This window comes from Hypomesus nipponensis, chromosome 14 (assembly GCF_054491055.1).
Source record: "Hypomesus nipponensis isolate SF chromosome 14, ASM5449105v1, whole genome shotgun sequence".
In the NCBI taxonomy this organism is placed as follows: Eukaryota; Metazoa; Chordata; class Actinopteri; order Osmeriformes; family Osmeridae; genus Hypomesus; species Hypomesus nipponensis.
In genome coordinates, this window is record NC_140374.1 from 18,290,839 (window position 1) to 18,306,091 (window position 15,253).

At 48.4% G+C, this 15,253-nt stretch overlaps 1 protein-coding gene across 1 annotated transcript in view; it reads right to left on the bottom strand.

Annotated features, from left to right (window-relative positions):
• Positions 1-15,253, bottom strand: part of shank3a (SH3 and multiple ankyrin repeat domains 3a) — a 130,914-nt gene that overhangs the window by 60,141 nt on the left and 55,520 nt on the right. The window contains exons 6-9 of the mRNA XM_084671743.1: positions 6,259-6,367; positions 5,933-6,084; positions 5,309-5,476; positions 2,679-2,795 (exon numbers count right to left, since the gene is read on the bottom strand). Of these exons, the coding sequence (XP_084527869.1) occupies positions 2,679-2,795; positions 5,309-5,476; positions 5,933-6,084; positions 6,259-6,367 (546 nt within the window). The remainder of the gene's footprint in view (positions 1-2,678; positions 2,796-5,308; positions 5,477-5,932; positions 6,085-6,258; positions 6,368-15,253) is intronic.

The window sequence follows — 15,253 nt, forward strand, 5'->3', positions numbered from 1 at the left end:
CAAGCTTCAGGAGGCCAATTAGAGCAAGGGACATCCATCTTGCACCCAGCCTGTGTCATCCTATAGGAATTCATTAGTTAAACCATTCCAGCACACATTCACTGTGGTATGCTGGAAATCATTAAAGCAGTTCCAGAGGAGAGCCTGTCACTCTGGTGCTAGCCATGTACTTGGCGTTAACCATGCAGGTGAATGATCAGCGGATGAAAGAAAGCAACAGCTGGTGTTGCTTACAGTGTGCATACTGTATATGGAGTAACTGGGTTTTATTTAGAGCTGAAAAGATTCGCTTGTTTTGCACTTGTAAAATCGTCTACAGCAGGTATTTAGTCCCCCAATGACCATCTTAACCCCCCCCCCCCTTGCCCTGCTCCCATACCCCCTTGTGCAATTGACATCCACCACAGGTTGGGTTATTGGCCAGCCTGCTCTGAAGAACGAAACATTAATATCATCGATTGATCAATCTTCAGACTGTCGCATTATACCTCTCGCTCCCTTACCTTGTGCTCTCTTTTCATCCTCTCTCTTTTCTTGCCCACCTCTCTGCACCCCTTTCTTTCACTCTCTCGCTCTCACTCATATGGATCTCTCGTCAGTGCACTGGTGTTTTACAGTCGATTTCCCTTCCCTCTCCTCTCTCTGTATCTGTCTCTTAGTAATCATCATCCAGCCCAGCCCTGTGTCTCTCCTGCTGTTGCCCCACTCAAAGAGGGATGTTTCTGGAATTGATCAGCACGGCAGGCACGCCCCCCCCCCTTCCAGTTTCAGAGGTAGACTCCTCTTTACAATATGCTAGGGTGAATACAGTCTGAGTTAAGCCATGACCCCCTCCTCACATCTCTCCCTTCCACCCCCATCCCCCAATCTCTCACTGCCTCCTCTCATCTCAGCTTCCCAAGAGAAGTGTAGAGAAACATGGAATGGCTAAGGTCACGTGAGAATGTTACAAACTGACTATATCTAATATTGATGTCCCAGAGCCCACGTGCTCCTTCTCTCTCGGTTAGTGTTCTAGACCAACGGAACCAGGTCAGTCCACATGACTGCAATCAGCTGAGCAGAGACACTTACTGTAAGCATGCACCCCCACATACACACACCACAAACACAGCCAAACAGTTCGGTTCACTTGGTGGCTAAGAGTGCAGCAGAAATCTGGCACACATAGCAACAGCCTTGGCCTGGCTCTAAACACTAATACACCTGGGTGTTACAGGAGAGAGAGAGAGAGAGAGAGAGAGAGAGAGAGAGAGAGAGAGAGAGATAAAGAGAGAGAGAGAGAGAGAGCCTGTAGTGTGACAAATGCAGAGAGAGAGAAGGAGGGAGAATGGGAAGAAAAAACGAACAAGGGAAAGAGGGACAGACGAAGAGGGAGCGACAGACAGAGAGAGAGAGAGAGAGAGAGAGAGAGAGAGAGAGAGAGACAGAGAGAGAGAGAGAGAGAGAGAGAGAGAGAGAGAGAGAGAGAGAGGGTAAAATGTAGTGAGTATGATATAGAGTAGGTGCTCATTTAATGTTCATGAACTGTGCCTGCTCAACCATCTCCCAGGGAAACAGTCATGTGAGGAGAAAACACTTAGAGAAGCTCCCTCCCTCTCTCCACAAGCTCAAAAAGGAATTTGGTTGTAGTTGATTATGCTGTTGAATCATCAGATCGGGACACAAAGAATGCATGTGATGTGATTGGATGAATACAGTTGAGCACCAACAGCATGGTGACATGCAGAGACAGAGAGAAGTAAAGATATTCCTCCCCATGTGGATGTGGGAGCTGGTCTCATTGTTCAATCTGTCAGCCACAATAAAATAGCCACTCCACAAACCCCTGTGTGTGAGGCATCAGCCACTGTCTCTGGCCAGCCCGTGTCTTAAGGGGCCAGTGGATTCGATTCGATTCAACTTTATTGCCATTGTGCACCGTACAAGGACAGAGCCAACAAAAATCAGTTGGCATTTACCAGGAGCGTATTCGCTTTTTAACTGAGGTACAAAGTGCGAATCAGGTTTAAATAAGTGCAAAAACAGAGTGGTGCCAGGAAATGTAAGGTGCCAAGTTGTGCAAGAGTCTAAAGGTGTTATGTTGAGTCACAGCTGCCAGGTGGGGGTGGAGTGGGGTGGCGTGGGGTGAGGTGAGGTGGGGTGAGGTGGGGTGAGGTGGGGTGAGGTGGGGTGGGAAGTTAGAGAGTGGGGTCGACGTTTGAGTCCGAGGTTTGGACGGTGGACATCTGAGGGAAAGAAGCGGTTGAGCCTCGTGGAGCAGCCTTGTCATCGTCTGTAGGGCTTCCCACAAGTGCAGGGACTGTAGAGTCTGTGGCTGGGGTGAGACAAGGACTGACCAGCTAGGGGATCAGAGCCTTTCAAACGAGCACTCACACGCACAAACTCCACACACACAGGCAAAGACGCACCCTCTCTCACTCACAGAGCAGACACAAAGTGGGGTACCTGGTACCTGCTCTCTCACTCACAGAGCAGACACAAAGTGGGGTACCTGGTACCTGCTCTCTCACTCACAGAGCAGACACAAAGTGGGGTACCTGGTACCTGCTCTCTCACTCACAGAGCAGACACAAAGTGGGGTACCTGGTACCTGCTCTCTCACTCACAGAGCAGACACAAAGTGGGGTACCTGGTACCTGCTCTCTCACTCACAGAGCAGACACAAAGTGGGGTACCTGGTTGTAGAGAGCACACACGTGCAGGGCCGTGTTTCCAGACGCATTCTGGCCACTCATGTCGGCGCCGTAGAACAGCAGGTGCTCCAGGTGTTGCACGTGGCCGTGGCGACATGCCTGTGGGAGTGAGGGGGGATGGGGGGGGGGGAATAAGTTCCTAATCCATTAGGGGTACACAGTACTGCAGGCTTTACATTGTGTAACTGGATAGTGGGCCACAGTAGAGCGGTATTGTATGGTGGACAGATGCGCTAGCTGGTGGAATGACCTTGAATGGGTCAGTTTTCTTCCTATTAGAAAAGTCAGTTGATGAAGGTAACAGGCCGTTTGGCCTCCCTTCATCTCAGGCCTGTCTGAAACACAAACAAGCACACACACTCTGCCTCTCTCCATGGTTCTGTCCTGGTCAGAGTGACAGCACGGAGGCACGGCGCAAATGAAGCTGGGATTGTTGTCTCTTATCAGACCTTCGGCTGTGGATCCTATTATTCACCAATGGCCCTACTGGAATACTAATGCTTGGGAGACGAGGGAGAGAGACGGAGAGAAAGAGAGAGCAAGTGAGAGAGAGACAATATAGAGAAATAAAGAGCCACTGACAGAGAGAAAGCAAGAGAGATGGAGGAGAGAGAGAACGAGAGAGAGAACGAGAGAGAGAGAAAGAGAGAGAACAGAGAGACACAGAGAGAGAGAGAGCGAGAGAGAGAGAGAGAGAGAGAGAGAGAGAGAGAGAGAGAGAACGAGAGAGAGAGAGAGAGAGAGAGAGAGAGAGAGAGAGAGAGAGAGAGAGAGAGAGAGAGAGAGAGAGAGAGAACGAGAGAGAGAAAGAGAGCTCCTCATCTGTCCTACGGTCCAGTCACGCCCCAGGAGGTCATACTGAAGGAGCTAAGACTCAAGATGCAAGCCGAGCACCCTTCAGGGTACTCTATATTGCTACTCTCCTTTTCTACAGCATCTCAATCTTCCTCCCTTAGTTTGTTTCATCTCTTATCCCTCTAACGTCTTCATCTCTTCTCTTTTCTCTTGTGTATAGCCTTTAGTCTTCCATTTTGCTCATACTGCAAACCCCCTTTACCATCTCTCAGTTCCCTGTTGGTCCTCTCGTCCTCTTTCTAACTCCACCTTTCAGGGGTCCTCAAAACAAACTCCTTCGGAGGCTGTACTGTGCGGCCCAAGTGTTTGGACAGATGGGCTGTCAGGGAGACACCACACTTTAGAGAGAGAGACAAGGCTAGAAATGCGAAGGGGGTAAGCATGGTCTCCAGACAAGCAACAGAGATGAGGGGGGGAGAGAGAGAGAGAGAGAGAGAGAGAGAGAGAGAGAGAGAGAGAGAGAGAGAGAGAGAGAGAGAGAGAGAGAGAGAGAGAGAGAGAGAGAACACACAGAGAGAGAGAGCGAGAGAGAGAGCGAGAGAGAGAGAGAGAACACAGAGAGAGAGAGACAGAGAGAACACAGAGAGAGAGAGAGAGAGAGAGAGAGAGAGAGAGAGAGAGAGAGAGAGAGAGAGAGAGAGAGAGAGAGAACAGAGAGAACAGAGAGAACAGAGAGAACAGAGAGACAGACAGAGAGAGAGACGTGGTGGGTAGGTCTAATGATGTGGAAACAGGGGTGTTAGGCATATTGACAGAGGCTGGAGCACACAGGCCCCCATGGCTCAGTTCTTGACGCATCCTTCTGTCTCATGCTGGCTTTGCTCTCCATCTTCTTGCTCCCAGTCTTACTTTGGTTCGAAGTCAAATAAGGAACTCATTTTGACTTTGAATTGACGAGAAAGTACTGCTTGACATCTTTTAAAACATCCAATATTCGTTCCGTCAAGTCTTCCATTTTCCAGATCATTCTTTTTACAATTTGACGACTCCCAAAGTTGTCTCCTTGGTTTCAGTCGAAAAACAAGCACACGCACACACACACATTCTGTACATGCAAAGGTTACTCTCTCTTTGGCTCCCTAAACGTAATCTAAAAAGCCCTGGCAACAGTGAGGCAGCACTAACCATTATGTGGAGGGAGAATCCGGGCATGGCTGAAGGCTATGTGTGTATGAGGTCTACACATTAGGCAGCATTTGCTCTCCTTAATGTGCGTCAGGAAGCCTGATATCTGCCATGGACAGACAGGCGCAAGTCCAAAGACCCCCAGGCCACTGGTTTATACAGTAGGCCTTGGGAGTTCCAGTCAATCCTTATTACAACCCAAAAATATTGTGCATGTTTTTGCGTGAGTGTGTGTGAGTGAGTGTGAGATTGTTTAACTATTCTTGTGGGGACCAGGAAAAATGTAACCATGGGCAGAGTTTTGGGGTTAGAGTTGGAATTTCTGTTAAAATAACATTAAGGGTTGGGGTTGGATGTTGGTGATAGTTCTAGGATCAGGGTTAGGATTAAGGTGAGTCTTGGTTTTGGGGTTACTGTTAAGGTTATGGTTAGGATTAGGGTTCGGTTTAAGGGTTAGGGAAATCAAGAATTTCGAATGGGGCTGATTTGTGAATCCCCCACAAGAAAAGCTAAACAAACACGCCCATGTTTGTGTCTGCTTCACGTGTGTGGTTTGTGTCAACTGTGTGACCTCAATTGGAGTGTGTGCATTAGTCTGGGGGTCAGCGTACGTGTGTGTGCGTGTGCGTTACCTGATGGATCTCCTGCCAGCCGTTCTCGTCCACACAGCCCACCTGAGCGTGGTCGTGTAGCAGCAGTTCACAGCAATAGGGGTCTCCTCCCACCATGGAGCTGTGGTAGAGTGGCGTCAACCCTCGACTGTCCTTGTAGTCAGGTGATGCACCTAGGTCCAATAACGTCTAACAGCCGGAAGGGGGAGGAAGAGGAAATAGGAGGCAGCAGGAGGAAGGAGTGAGATAACGGGGAATGATCACAACATGATCACACTACTGGGATGGTTTGGACTGGATTGCATGTACTGTGGCAATGACACTAAATATTCCAAAGTGTTCCATCCAGGAAATGGGCTGGCACAAGAGGGGGCCTGAGCAGCACTTGTGAACCAAATGAAAACAATCACATGACTCATGGATAATGATTCAAGTCCACTCAATAGAGGCGCACAAGGCTTTGTGATGGGGCTGCAATCATGACAAAAGTACCCAGACTAATTCAATAATGACTCAGGTTGGGGCTAAACCATTTTAACAAGGCCAGACAAGCGCACATCCAGTAGTTCATACACACCGGAAGAGCCAATGGACTGAGGCGGCTTTATGGGTATGGATGTGTGTGGTGTGTGCGGTTGGACTCACTATGAGCGCTGTATGGTTCTTGGTGCGCACAGCCTTGTGCAAGGCAGTGATGCCGTCTCTCGTCCGGAAGTCCAGGTGAGCCCCTCCACTCTTCAGCCCCTTGATAAGCTCTGCACAGCCCTCCAGCTGAGACGCCATTGTCAACGGACATTCTGCTCACACACGCACGCACGCACACACACACACACACAACAAGAAGAGGATGCAGAGACGGTCATTGTGGTGCAGTGTTATATCCTCTGTTCCCTGTCATGTCTGCCCATCCAGAAAGAGTTTGTTTTGGGGGATTCTGTTTGGGGGGGGGCTCGAGGCGTGGAACTCCTGACCTCCCGTCTCTGGGTCGTGGAAGTTGGGGTCCAGTCCCTTTTCCAGGAACCTGGAGATCTTCTCCATGTTCCTTTGCTGAACATACTCCATGAACTTCTTCAGGTTCGCCTGTGTGAGAAAGAGAGAGAGAGAGAGAGAGAGAGAGAGAGAGAGAGAGAGAGAGAGAGAGAGAGAGAGAGAGAGAGAGACAGAGGGGGAGGGAGAGAGAGCAGAGAGCAGAGAGCAGAGAGCAGAGAGATAACGTGTGAATGCATGATGTAACCCTCGTGTGGATAGGGGTGTTTAATAATGCAGGTGAGAGATGAAAGCTGGATGCAAACTGCCATCTCTGTGTGTGCATGCGTATTTCTACTGTCAGTCAATATGGAAAAGTTAGACACAGCCTTGGATACCAAGTTATTAAGTGAGGAACAACCCACCTCATTAAGAACGAGAAAACATAGATTATGACATGTAGTCCAAAGAAAGGAAAACACTTTTGTCTGTCACCCTGCATTAGGACACTGCCCTGTGATGAAACATCAGGCATCCAGCCTGATCCCATTCAGGATCATAACATTCATTAAATACACATGCATCTTGCACGCAATGCACGATAACTCATTCATAAAGCAACAGCGCACACTTGCACAGAGACATACTGTAGTCACAGCCTTATCTTCTATTCCTTCACTGGCATATCCTGGACATTTTTTACACGCCAGTTTCAGAACCTCGCAAATCCTAGAATGTTAAAACACAACTTGTTGATTTAATCTGGTTCGATCTGGTTGGATGGATGGATCATAGTTCAAAATGTCCCAATGTGCAAAAAAAAAAAAAAAAAGTGGAATCAACACAGCGGACTGACTTCAAATTCCCTGTACTGTAGATGAGACAATTTGAACAGCAAACACAATATTGAAAAACCCCTCAGAAGATTAAACAAAGACGTAGTCCTGTTTGAAGTGTAGATTGTGGCTCAGCAGTGAGATAACATCACGCGAGTGGATATGATCTCTCTGGGTGAAAAGGGACCTGCCACAGATACTGTATCATTACTGCATTCTCTCAAGGTTCCCCTGCTGCCTCACTTGTTACATCACAGCCGCATGCACGAAAAGGGCTCCTCACCCCACACAGAGAAATACAGACACAAGTACAATAAAGAAAGTCATGCAGACACATGCCCCAATAGATGCAGAGGCATTCGCGTTCAACACATACACATGAGCATACCAAGCTTCCACCAGGCTCACTGCCTAACAGGAAGAAGAGGGCGTTTCTTCTTCTTTGTAACACTCACCATGTGTGGCGTCAAATATATTCCTCCTTTTCAAAAAACGCTCCCTTTATTCCTCCTCAACTTAACATCTCTCCCCCTCTCTGTCACACTCTGCCATCTCCAGCCCTCCCGCCTCGAGCATCCTCCCTCCTGCTTACTCACACACACACACTCACACACACACGCTGGGAGAGGACCGCTTCTGCCCACTGCTACTCTTACCATCCCCGAGTATCACTGAGTGAGAGAAATTCACTTCACTTCGTTCTTTTTTTTCATTTTTTTCCAGACGATCTGTGAGGCAGTTGTTATGGTGATGGGATACAAAGAGAACCTTGGCAGTCAGTGAACGTGTGTGGGAAGAGCACTGCGCACGTGTGAGAGTGTGTGTGTGTGTGTGCGCGCGTGTGTGTGTGTACTGTATAATGCAGATGTGGGGCGGAGGGATGGTTTGCTAGTGATCTGCTTTGTTTGATGTGTGTAATATTTCCTTTGGAGTGCCGCTCTTGTAACGCTCTTATTGCATAAACAGTATTAACTCTGTCTATGTCTCCCCGTCTACTCTGTCTCTCCAGCCGTGTGACACGTTGTGTCTCACTCTCTCTTTCTAATTTACCTCTCTTGTGTACACATTTCCAGAGAGAGAGAGAGAGAGAGAGAGAGAGAGAGAGAGAGAGCGAACGAGAGAGAGAGAGAGAGCGAACGAGAGAGAGAGAGAGAGAGAGAGAGAGAGAGAGAGAGAGAGAGAGAGAACGAGAGAGAGAGAGAGGGAGAGAACGAGAGAGAGAGTACAAGAGAGAGAGAGAACGAGAGAGAGAGAGAACGAGAGAGAGAGTACGAGAGAGGGAGAGAGAGAGAAAGAGAGAGAACGAGAGAGAGAGAGAGAGAGAGAGAAAGAGAGAGAACGAGAGAGAGAGAGAGAGAGAGAGAGAGAGAGAGAGAGTGAGAGGGAACAAGAGACAGAGAACGAGAGAGAGAGAGTACGAGGGAGGGAGAGGGAGAGAGAGAGAGAGAGAGAGAGAGAGAGAGAGAGAGAGAGAGAGAGAGAGAGAGAGAGAACGAGAGAGAGAGAGAGAGAGAGAGAGAGAGAGAGAGAGAGAGAGAGAGAGAGAGAGAGAGAGAGAGAGTGAGAGGGAACAAGAGACAGAGAACGAGAGAGAGAGAGTACGAGAGAGGGAGAGAGAGAGAGAGAGAGAGAGAGAGAGAGAGAGAGAGAGAGAGAGAGAGAGAGAGAGAGAGAGAGAGAGAGAGAGAGAGAGATGTGAGAGAGAGAGAGAGAGAGATGTGAGAGATGTGACAGGATGTAAACATCAGACAGACTATGATCTGGATTGTTAATGGACATAAATATAGTGTTACCATCTGGCTTTACCATGGGTCTTACCAAGCCAATGAAACATGCTCCAGTTACACTGTTCACACTCCACCATGGAGGCTAATGAGTCATTGTGTGCATTGTAGAAATCCACAAAACATGTGCGACTGCTGTGACTACAAATAACCATGCTATTTGTTAGTCAGCTCAACCTACCATTGTCATTGAGTGGTGTGATCATGTTCGGAAAACGAGCGCATCTTAACATTGGTCTAACCTTTGACCTGTTTGTGTGATTGCGGTGTGTGCGTGCGTATGTCTGTGTGTGTGTGTGATAACGGGCCTGCAGAGGAGGGACGGTGATCCACAGGGTTTCGACAGACGCATACAAGCTTCTGATCTCAGATCTCGGCATGTCTCTTCACCAGTCTCTGGGTGAATTTAATTGTGCAATTTCTGGGCCACAATCAAATTATGACTTGTGAGATAAACTGAACACATAAACAGACACGCGGAAAGACATCTCACGCTTGTCAACCAAATGTCACTACGGTGACCCGCATCATAGCAACCAGAGGTCCTCTCCATGGTAACAGATATAATGACAAGCTCTGCTGAGAGGCAAAGACGGATGAACCAATAAAACAGAAGTGACAGATGTAGGACGAGCTTCTTTTCGATTGGCCATGACACACACACACACACACACATTCAATTCCTCTGGGCTGCAGAAAAGGTAGTTGTATGGGGAGTGAGAGGTTTCTAAGTCATATCTTGACATTTTCTACAGTATTTGTAAAACCTAATGTCCTGACATTTCCGACTCCTCGGGCGTTTGCTCTGTGCCAGTAAAACCGTTGAGCACTGTTACAACAGGTATGCTATTTAAAATCTCAGCAAACAATAAGACGTCTGATTTATGCCGATCAGTACTCCTTATAAAGACAGGGTGGGCACCGGCCAAGCAGGCAGTAATACTGTGTCTTCCTCATCCAATGATGGAACTGAGGTTTCACTGCCTCAGCGGGACGAGGACGGAGGGAGGGGGGGGGAGGGGGGGGACACACCCTCAGAGTACTCTGCCTCCTCCAAGACAGTCCTCAATCCTGGGGACATATTGGATTTATACTCTCCTACCCCGAGGATGTAGCTATCAGTTTAGAGTTTCCCTATCGTCACCTCTCTGGGGATACCTGGCATCTCAAACCAGGGACGGACTACTGGAGGAGAGAGAGAGAGAGAGAGAGAGAGAGAGAGAGAGAGAGAGAGAGAGAGAGAGAGAGAGAGAGAGAGAGAGAGAGAGAGAGAGTGAGAGAGTGAGAGAGAGAGAGAGAGAGACAGAGAGAACACAGAGAGAGAGAGAGACAGAGAGAACACACATAGAGAGAGAGAACAGAGTACAGTCTGAGGTGATACTTTATAGTCCGCCGTGCCAGAAACAGGCACGACACGTAGAAATAATCGAGTTCTGTGATCCGGAGCAATTTACCAGGTTATTTACAAGAGCAGATAGCCTCCTGATTCAGTTGGAGTCTCACTGTGGGCTGTCCGCTCTCTACTCTCAATGTGATTAGAGATGACGCTCCAACGGGGCCATTTGATTTATGCTGTGTAACTGTGTCAATAATAGAGCTTTAGTAAGATAGAGAGAGACAGACAGAGAGAGACAGAGAGAGAGAGAGAGAGAGAGAGAGAGAGAGAGAGAGAGAGAGAGAGAGAGAGAGAGAGAGAGAGAGAGAGAGAGAGAGAGAGAGAGAGAGAGAGAGAGAGAGAGAGAGAGAGAGAGAGAGAGAGAGTGAGTGAGACACATAGAGAGAGAGAAAGAGAGAGAGTATCTCCATCCTCCAGTAACTAATGAATTCTGGATGCTCCTGTGGATTTTCATCTAAAACTCAGAGCAAAGGGTGGGAACCTCTGCTCTGCTGTGTTTCCCCCTGGCCTCTCCCCTGGCCTCCCCTCCCCTGGCCTCCCCTCCCCTCCCCTGGCCTCCCCTTCCCTGGCCTCCCCTCCCCTGGCCTTCCCTCCCCTGGCCTTCCCTCCCCTGGCCTCCACTCCCCTCCATTCTCTCCCTTGGCCTCCCCTCCCCTACCCCCCCCTTCCCTCTCCAGGGCTTCATCTGGTGCCACCTGATAAAGCTCAGAAGAGGAGGCCAGGAAAATCAAAGAGACCAAGCAAAATTCTATCTTTGTCTGCACGTCTGTGTGTTTCTCTCTCTCTCTCTCTCTCTCTCTCTCTCTCTCTCTCTCTCTCTCTCTCTCTCGCTAAGACTCCCAGGTCCGCAGACTGTCCAGGTGAATCCATGGATGATCTGTTTCAGAAGGTGAAGACTGTCACGCTCTTCCAAGCCCCCGGTCAGCCTTCCCCTCGTCCCGGCAGCACGGCCCCAGGTCTCGGAGCGCTGTGGCAAGCTCCGCCTGTCTGGGAGGAGGCGCAGGGCTCCGCCTGTTCACCCAGAAACCACCCTGATCTGACGCAAGCCGGCAGCACACAGACAACAAAACACCACAGTACCAGAACAGCAAAAGAATCCAGTATTTCATCAACAACAGACAGACCACTAGGCAGCCCCTGAGTGATCCACAGTGCCACGTCCCTCTCCTCTCTGGTCTGGGTCTTATGTAAGTGGGTTGAGGATGGACCCGGCCTTGACTTCTCTGTCCCAGATGCTGAATGGGGAGACGAGGCTGTTCTGCCGGAGGGCAACTGAATCTTAATTAGACCCACACACTAGGAGGACGGCTTCCCATTGCAGCCCCTGCTCAGGAAACATTGGTGCAGAAATATCTACAGTATCTACTGTCCACAACAGCTGGGACGGCAGCCGTGGAGCCTGAGTAACTGTTAGCAATAGCACAGCTGAGATACATTATCTGCGTCTTCGCTATGTTCGTCGTCTTGCTGTATCTACGCCAAGTCAACCGTGCGATAAGGCCTGTCGACACAACGCGGCTGCTGAGGTCCTGATACCACTTCCTGTGGCAGCATGCGTATCTCAAACATGACATTAACAAAGTCACCCTGCACACCCTCTCACCTTGTAGCCGCCGGAAAGGGGGCATGCACGTGTCATTGGGCTCTGCATACTGTGGGGAACTCCCAGAATGCTTTGGTTCAGCGAGCATGTTCAAGCTCTCTGGGGGGGAGGGGGGCGGGGGGGGGGGGGGGGGGGCAGGGTTGCTGATGGTGCTGCCGCAACCACAGAGCTCTCTGATATGGCTGTAAACGGTCATGTGAATCAGGCCCACACACATCCTGAAACATCAGGGCTGCCAGCCACAGCTGCCAGGGGAGAAGGGCCATGGCTTGACAGGAGGTTACAGCGAGGTGGCTGAGGCAAGCCTCTGCCTCGGCCCACTGTGCTGTGTGCTATGCGCTGAGCGTTGAGTACTGAGTGCTGAGTGCTGTGTGTTATGAAGGTGGGTTGGAGCCAGCTTGGTTAGCCTTGAGCCCCTTCAAGCAGAGTTTCCATCCCATTTCACTAAAGCGACTCGAGGGCAGAGTGTAAAGAGCCTCACTATACAGAGGACCCTTACGACCCCACATCCTCTACATCTGAGTGCTCACAGTATACAAACCATCCCACAGTATATGAGGCGGTTTCAACCTTGTCATCGGAGAACCAGACGCCGTATTTGTGGTGTTAAAGGTTTTCCTGGTTCTGATTTATCTGTGCATCGCATGGCAGACATAAAGTACGTCTGTGGTCAGGCAAGATGACATCTACCAGAAACTGGACGGGCTTTGGCAACAGTAGCTTAGTCTTCAGCCTCCATCTTAAGGTTAATTTTCAAAATGGCTCTTCTCCCCCTCGTTGAAACCTTTTTCCTTAGGCCAAAAGAATTTAACAAGTTTTATTTGTCAGTTTATTTCTATAATTCATGGGTTCCTTGCAGAGCTTGGTGGTCTAGAAGCATGTTCCCATTAAGAATTTACTAGAATGACAGAAACATGGAAACACACAGGACAGAGTCACATGGTTAAGAGGATGGAGGGAGAGAGAGAGAGAGAGAGAGAGAGAGAGAGAGAGAGAGAGAGAGAGAGAGAGAGAGAGAGTAGAGAGAGAAAGATGAGGAAGATGGTGAAGATGTGGAAGACTAGAAGGAGGAGGCAAAGGTACATCAGAATGGGAATTTGAGAAAAAAAGAGAGAGGAGAGTATGGGAGATTAAAAGCTTGTTAAACGGTGTTTACCAGTTCATCACCTCCTATCATGAGGCACAGATCAGAGTGAAGATGGCAAGCGCTCACAGTGAGAGCCCAGTCACAAAAACCCGCTCAGAGCACTGCTGTAGCGGCTATCTCTGCAACACCAACAGAGTAATGTTCTGTGTCAGCCAATCCTACTTTGTAACCGTAGCGTCAGTTGAGCGCTGCATTTGTAACAATATCAGTAAATAAAGATGTCGTGATGTTTGCCTGCTGTTTGCACACAGTAAGTCGAGCGTCATACTGTGCCTTTGCAACGCTCAGGGACAGTGCTGTGTCACTATGTTGATGACACTATTGGCTACTTCTAGGCCCAGAGCACATCCAGAGTCAGCATGTCAGCAAGAACAAAACTCAGACAGCACTTTGGTGCTGCTAAGAAGCCCCTCAGAGTGACGACTGACACTGTCACACAAGTCAATGACAGTGTCCACCACCACAGGTATGCACACTGACGCACGACAGCACAGACTTCCTACGACAACAGTAGACTGTACATTGAACTTGAACTAACGAGAATTTCTTAAAAAGCAATATAACTAACAAATGATGAACCAAAGAGGGACCAAAACATGCTTTTACTCCCCCACTGATTTAGGTCATTTGTTGAAAAGCTTATCGAAAGCTTATTGTAGACTAATAATGCTAATATGTTAGGATGCTTTTGGCATTTACTTCAATTTATCAGTGACCTTTCATGCTTAATGCAAGTGCCCCATGTTAAATTTGTAAAAGGAAATATTTCCTGGATGCTGGTTCCTTACTCAAGAAGACACTGGAACACCACACACTGAACAATGGTTGATAAATAAGGACATAATTGACATTAAGACTGCATCAATTATTCAGTTTGGTGTAGTACAATGTTTCAACAAAGGAGATTAACAGCAACCTGCTCACTATTCCGAGCACATGCTTACTGTGGGCTGTAACCAATCTGTTGGCTCAAATCTATTTTGAAGCGTTGAATGTCAATATAGTCTGCTGAATGCATAAAGACAGTGTTTAATGTTAAGTGTTATGTTGATGGGTTTGGGAGTAGCTCCATATCTGAGCATTTGAATCAACCTTTTGGTCCTAATGTGGGCGTTTACATTTCCCTGAGGGCATATAACTGCTACTTAGAGCCGCACAATGCTTGATATAAGCCACCAGAAGGGATCAGAACTATAATGTGAGTATGTGTGTGCATAGACTTTCTGTTAATATTAGTAAATATCCATAGCTAACATGCTTTAGATGTAATACAGGGAGAGACAAAGGGGAGGGCCGTGTGTTGTGCTTGGGGCCAGATCTGGAGGGGGAAGCTGTATTGTGTGCTGGCTATAGTATCTCAGACAGACCAGCATTACTGAGACACAAACAGCCCATCAATGGAAGATTGTGTGTGTGGGTTTGAACGTCTCTGAATGAATGGTGGAGACTCATTTCATAGACATGAGTGTACGCGCGCATACACACACACACACACACACACACGTACAAACATGCAGACACACCACACACATCTGCACTAATTCGGCATAGCCATCACACACTTTTTGTATGAATCACAGGTTTAATTCAACAAGCCACCACATGCTAAAGCGGCAATGAATTTATGTTACCATGGCAACAGTCTCGAATGCATGGATCATCTAGGGTGTTTACACACCATTTTTTTTACGGTGTATGTCTGCCCATCACACTCACATACGCGTGTGTGTCCCCCCCCGCCCCCCACCTCCCCGACCTCACATTAACCAGTAACATCATGAAGATTAGGATCATTTCCCCCTGGTCTGAAATAATATCCATCCTCCTACAGGTTTTCCAGAGAGAAGGAGGAGGGAGGGAGAAGGGGAGAAGGAAACAGCCTGGAGAGAAAGACTGGAAGAGGGATGCTGCATTTAGGAAGAGAGAGGAGAGCGGGAGACAGAGCGGGAGACAGAGGCAGAACAAGAGACTGAGGAGAGTGAGGGGGAGAGAACGAGGGACAGACAAAGAGAGAGTACAGAGAGCAAAAGAGAGGACAAGAGTGATAGAGACACGTTCACAAAGAAAAAGAGAGATTAGATAGAGTGAGAAGGAGATAGATAGACAGATAGATAGATAAATAGATAGATAGATAGACAGATAGATAAATAGATAGATACTCTGATGATCCTGAGTCTGACAGGCAGGCAGCATTGTGCTACAGTAGACCATTACCAGCCTGATGGTAACGCAGG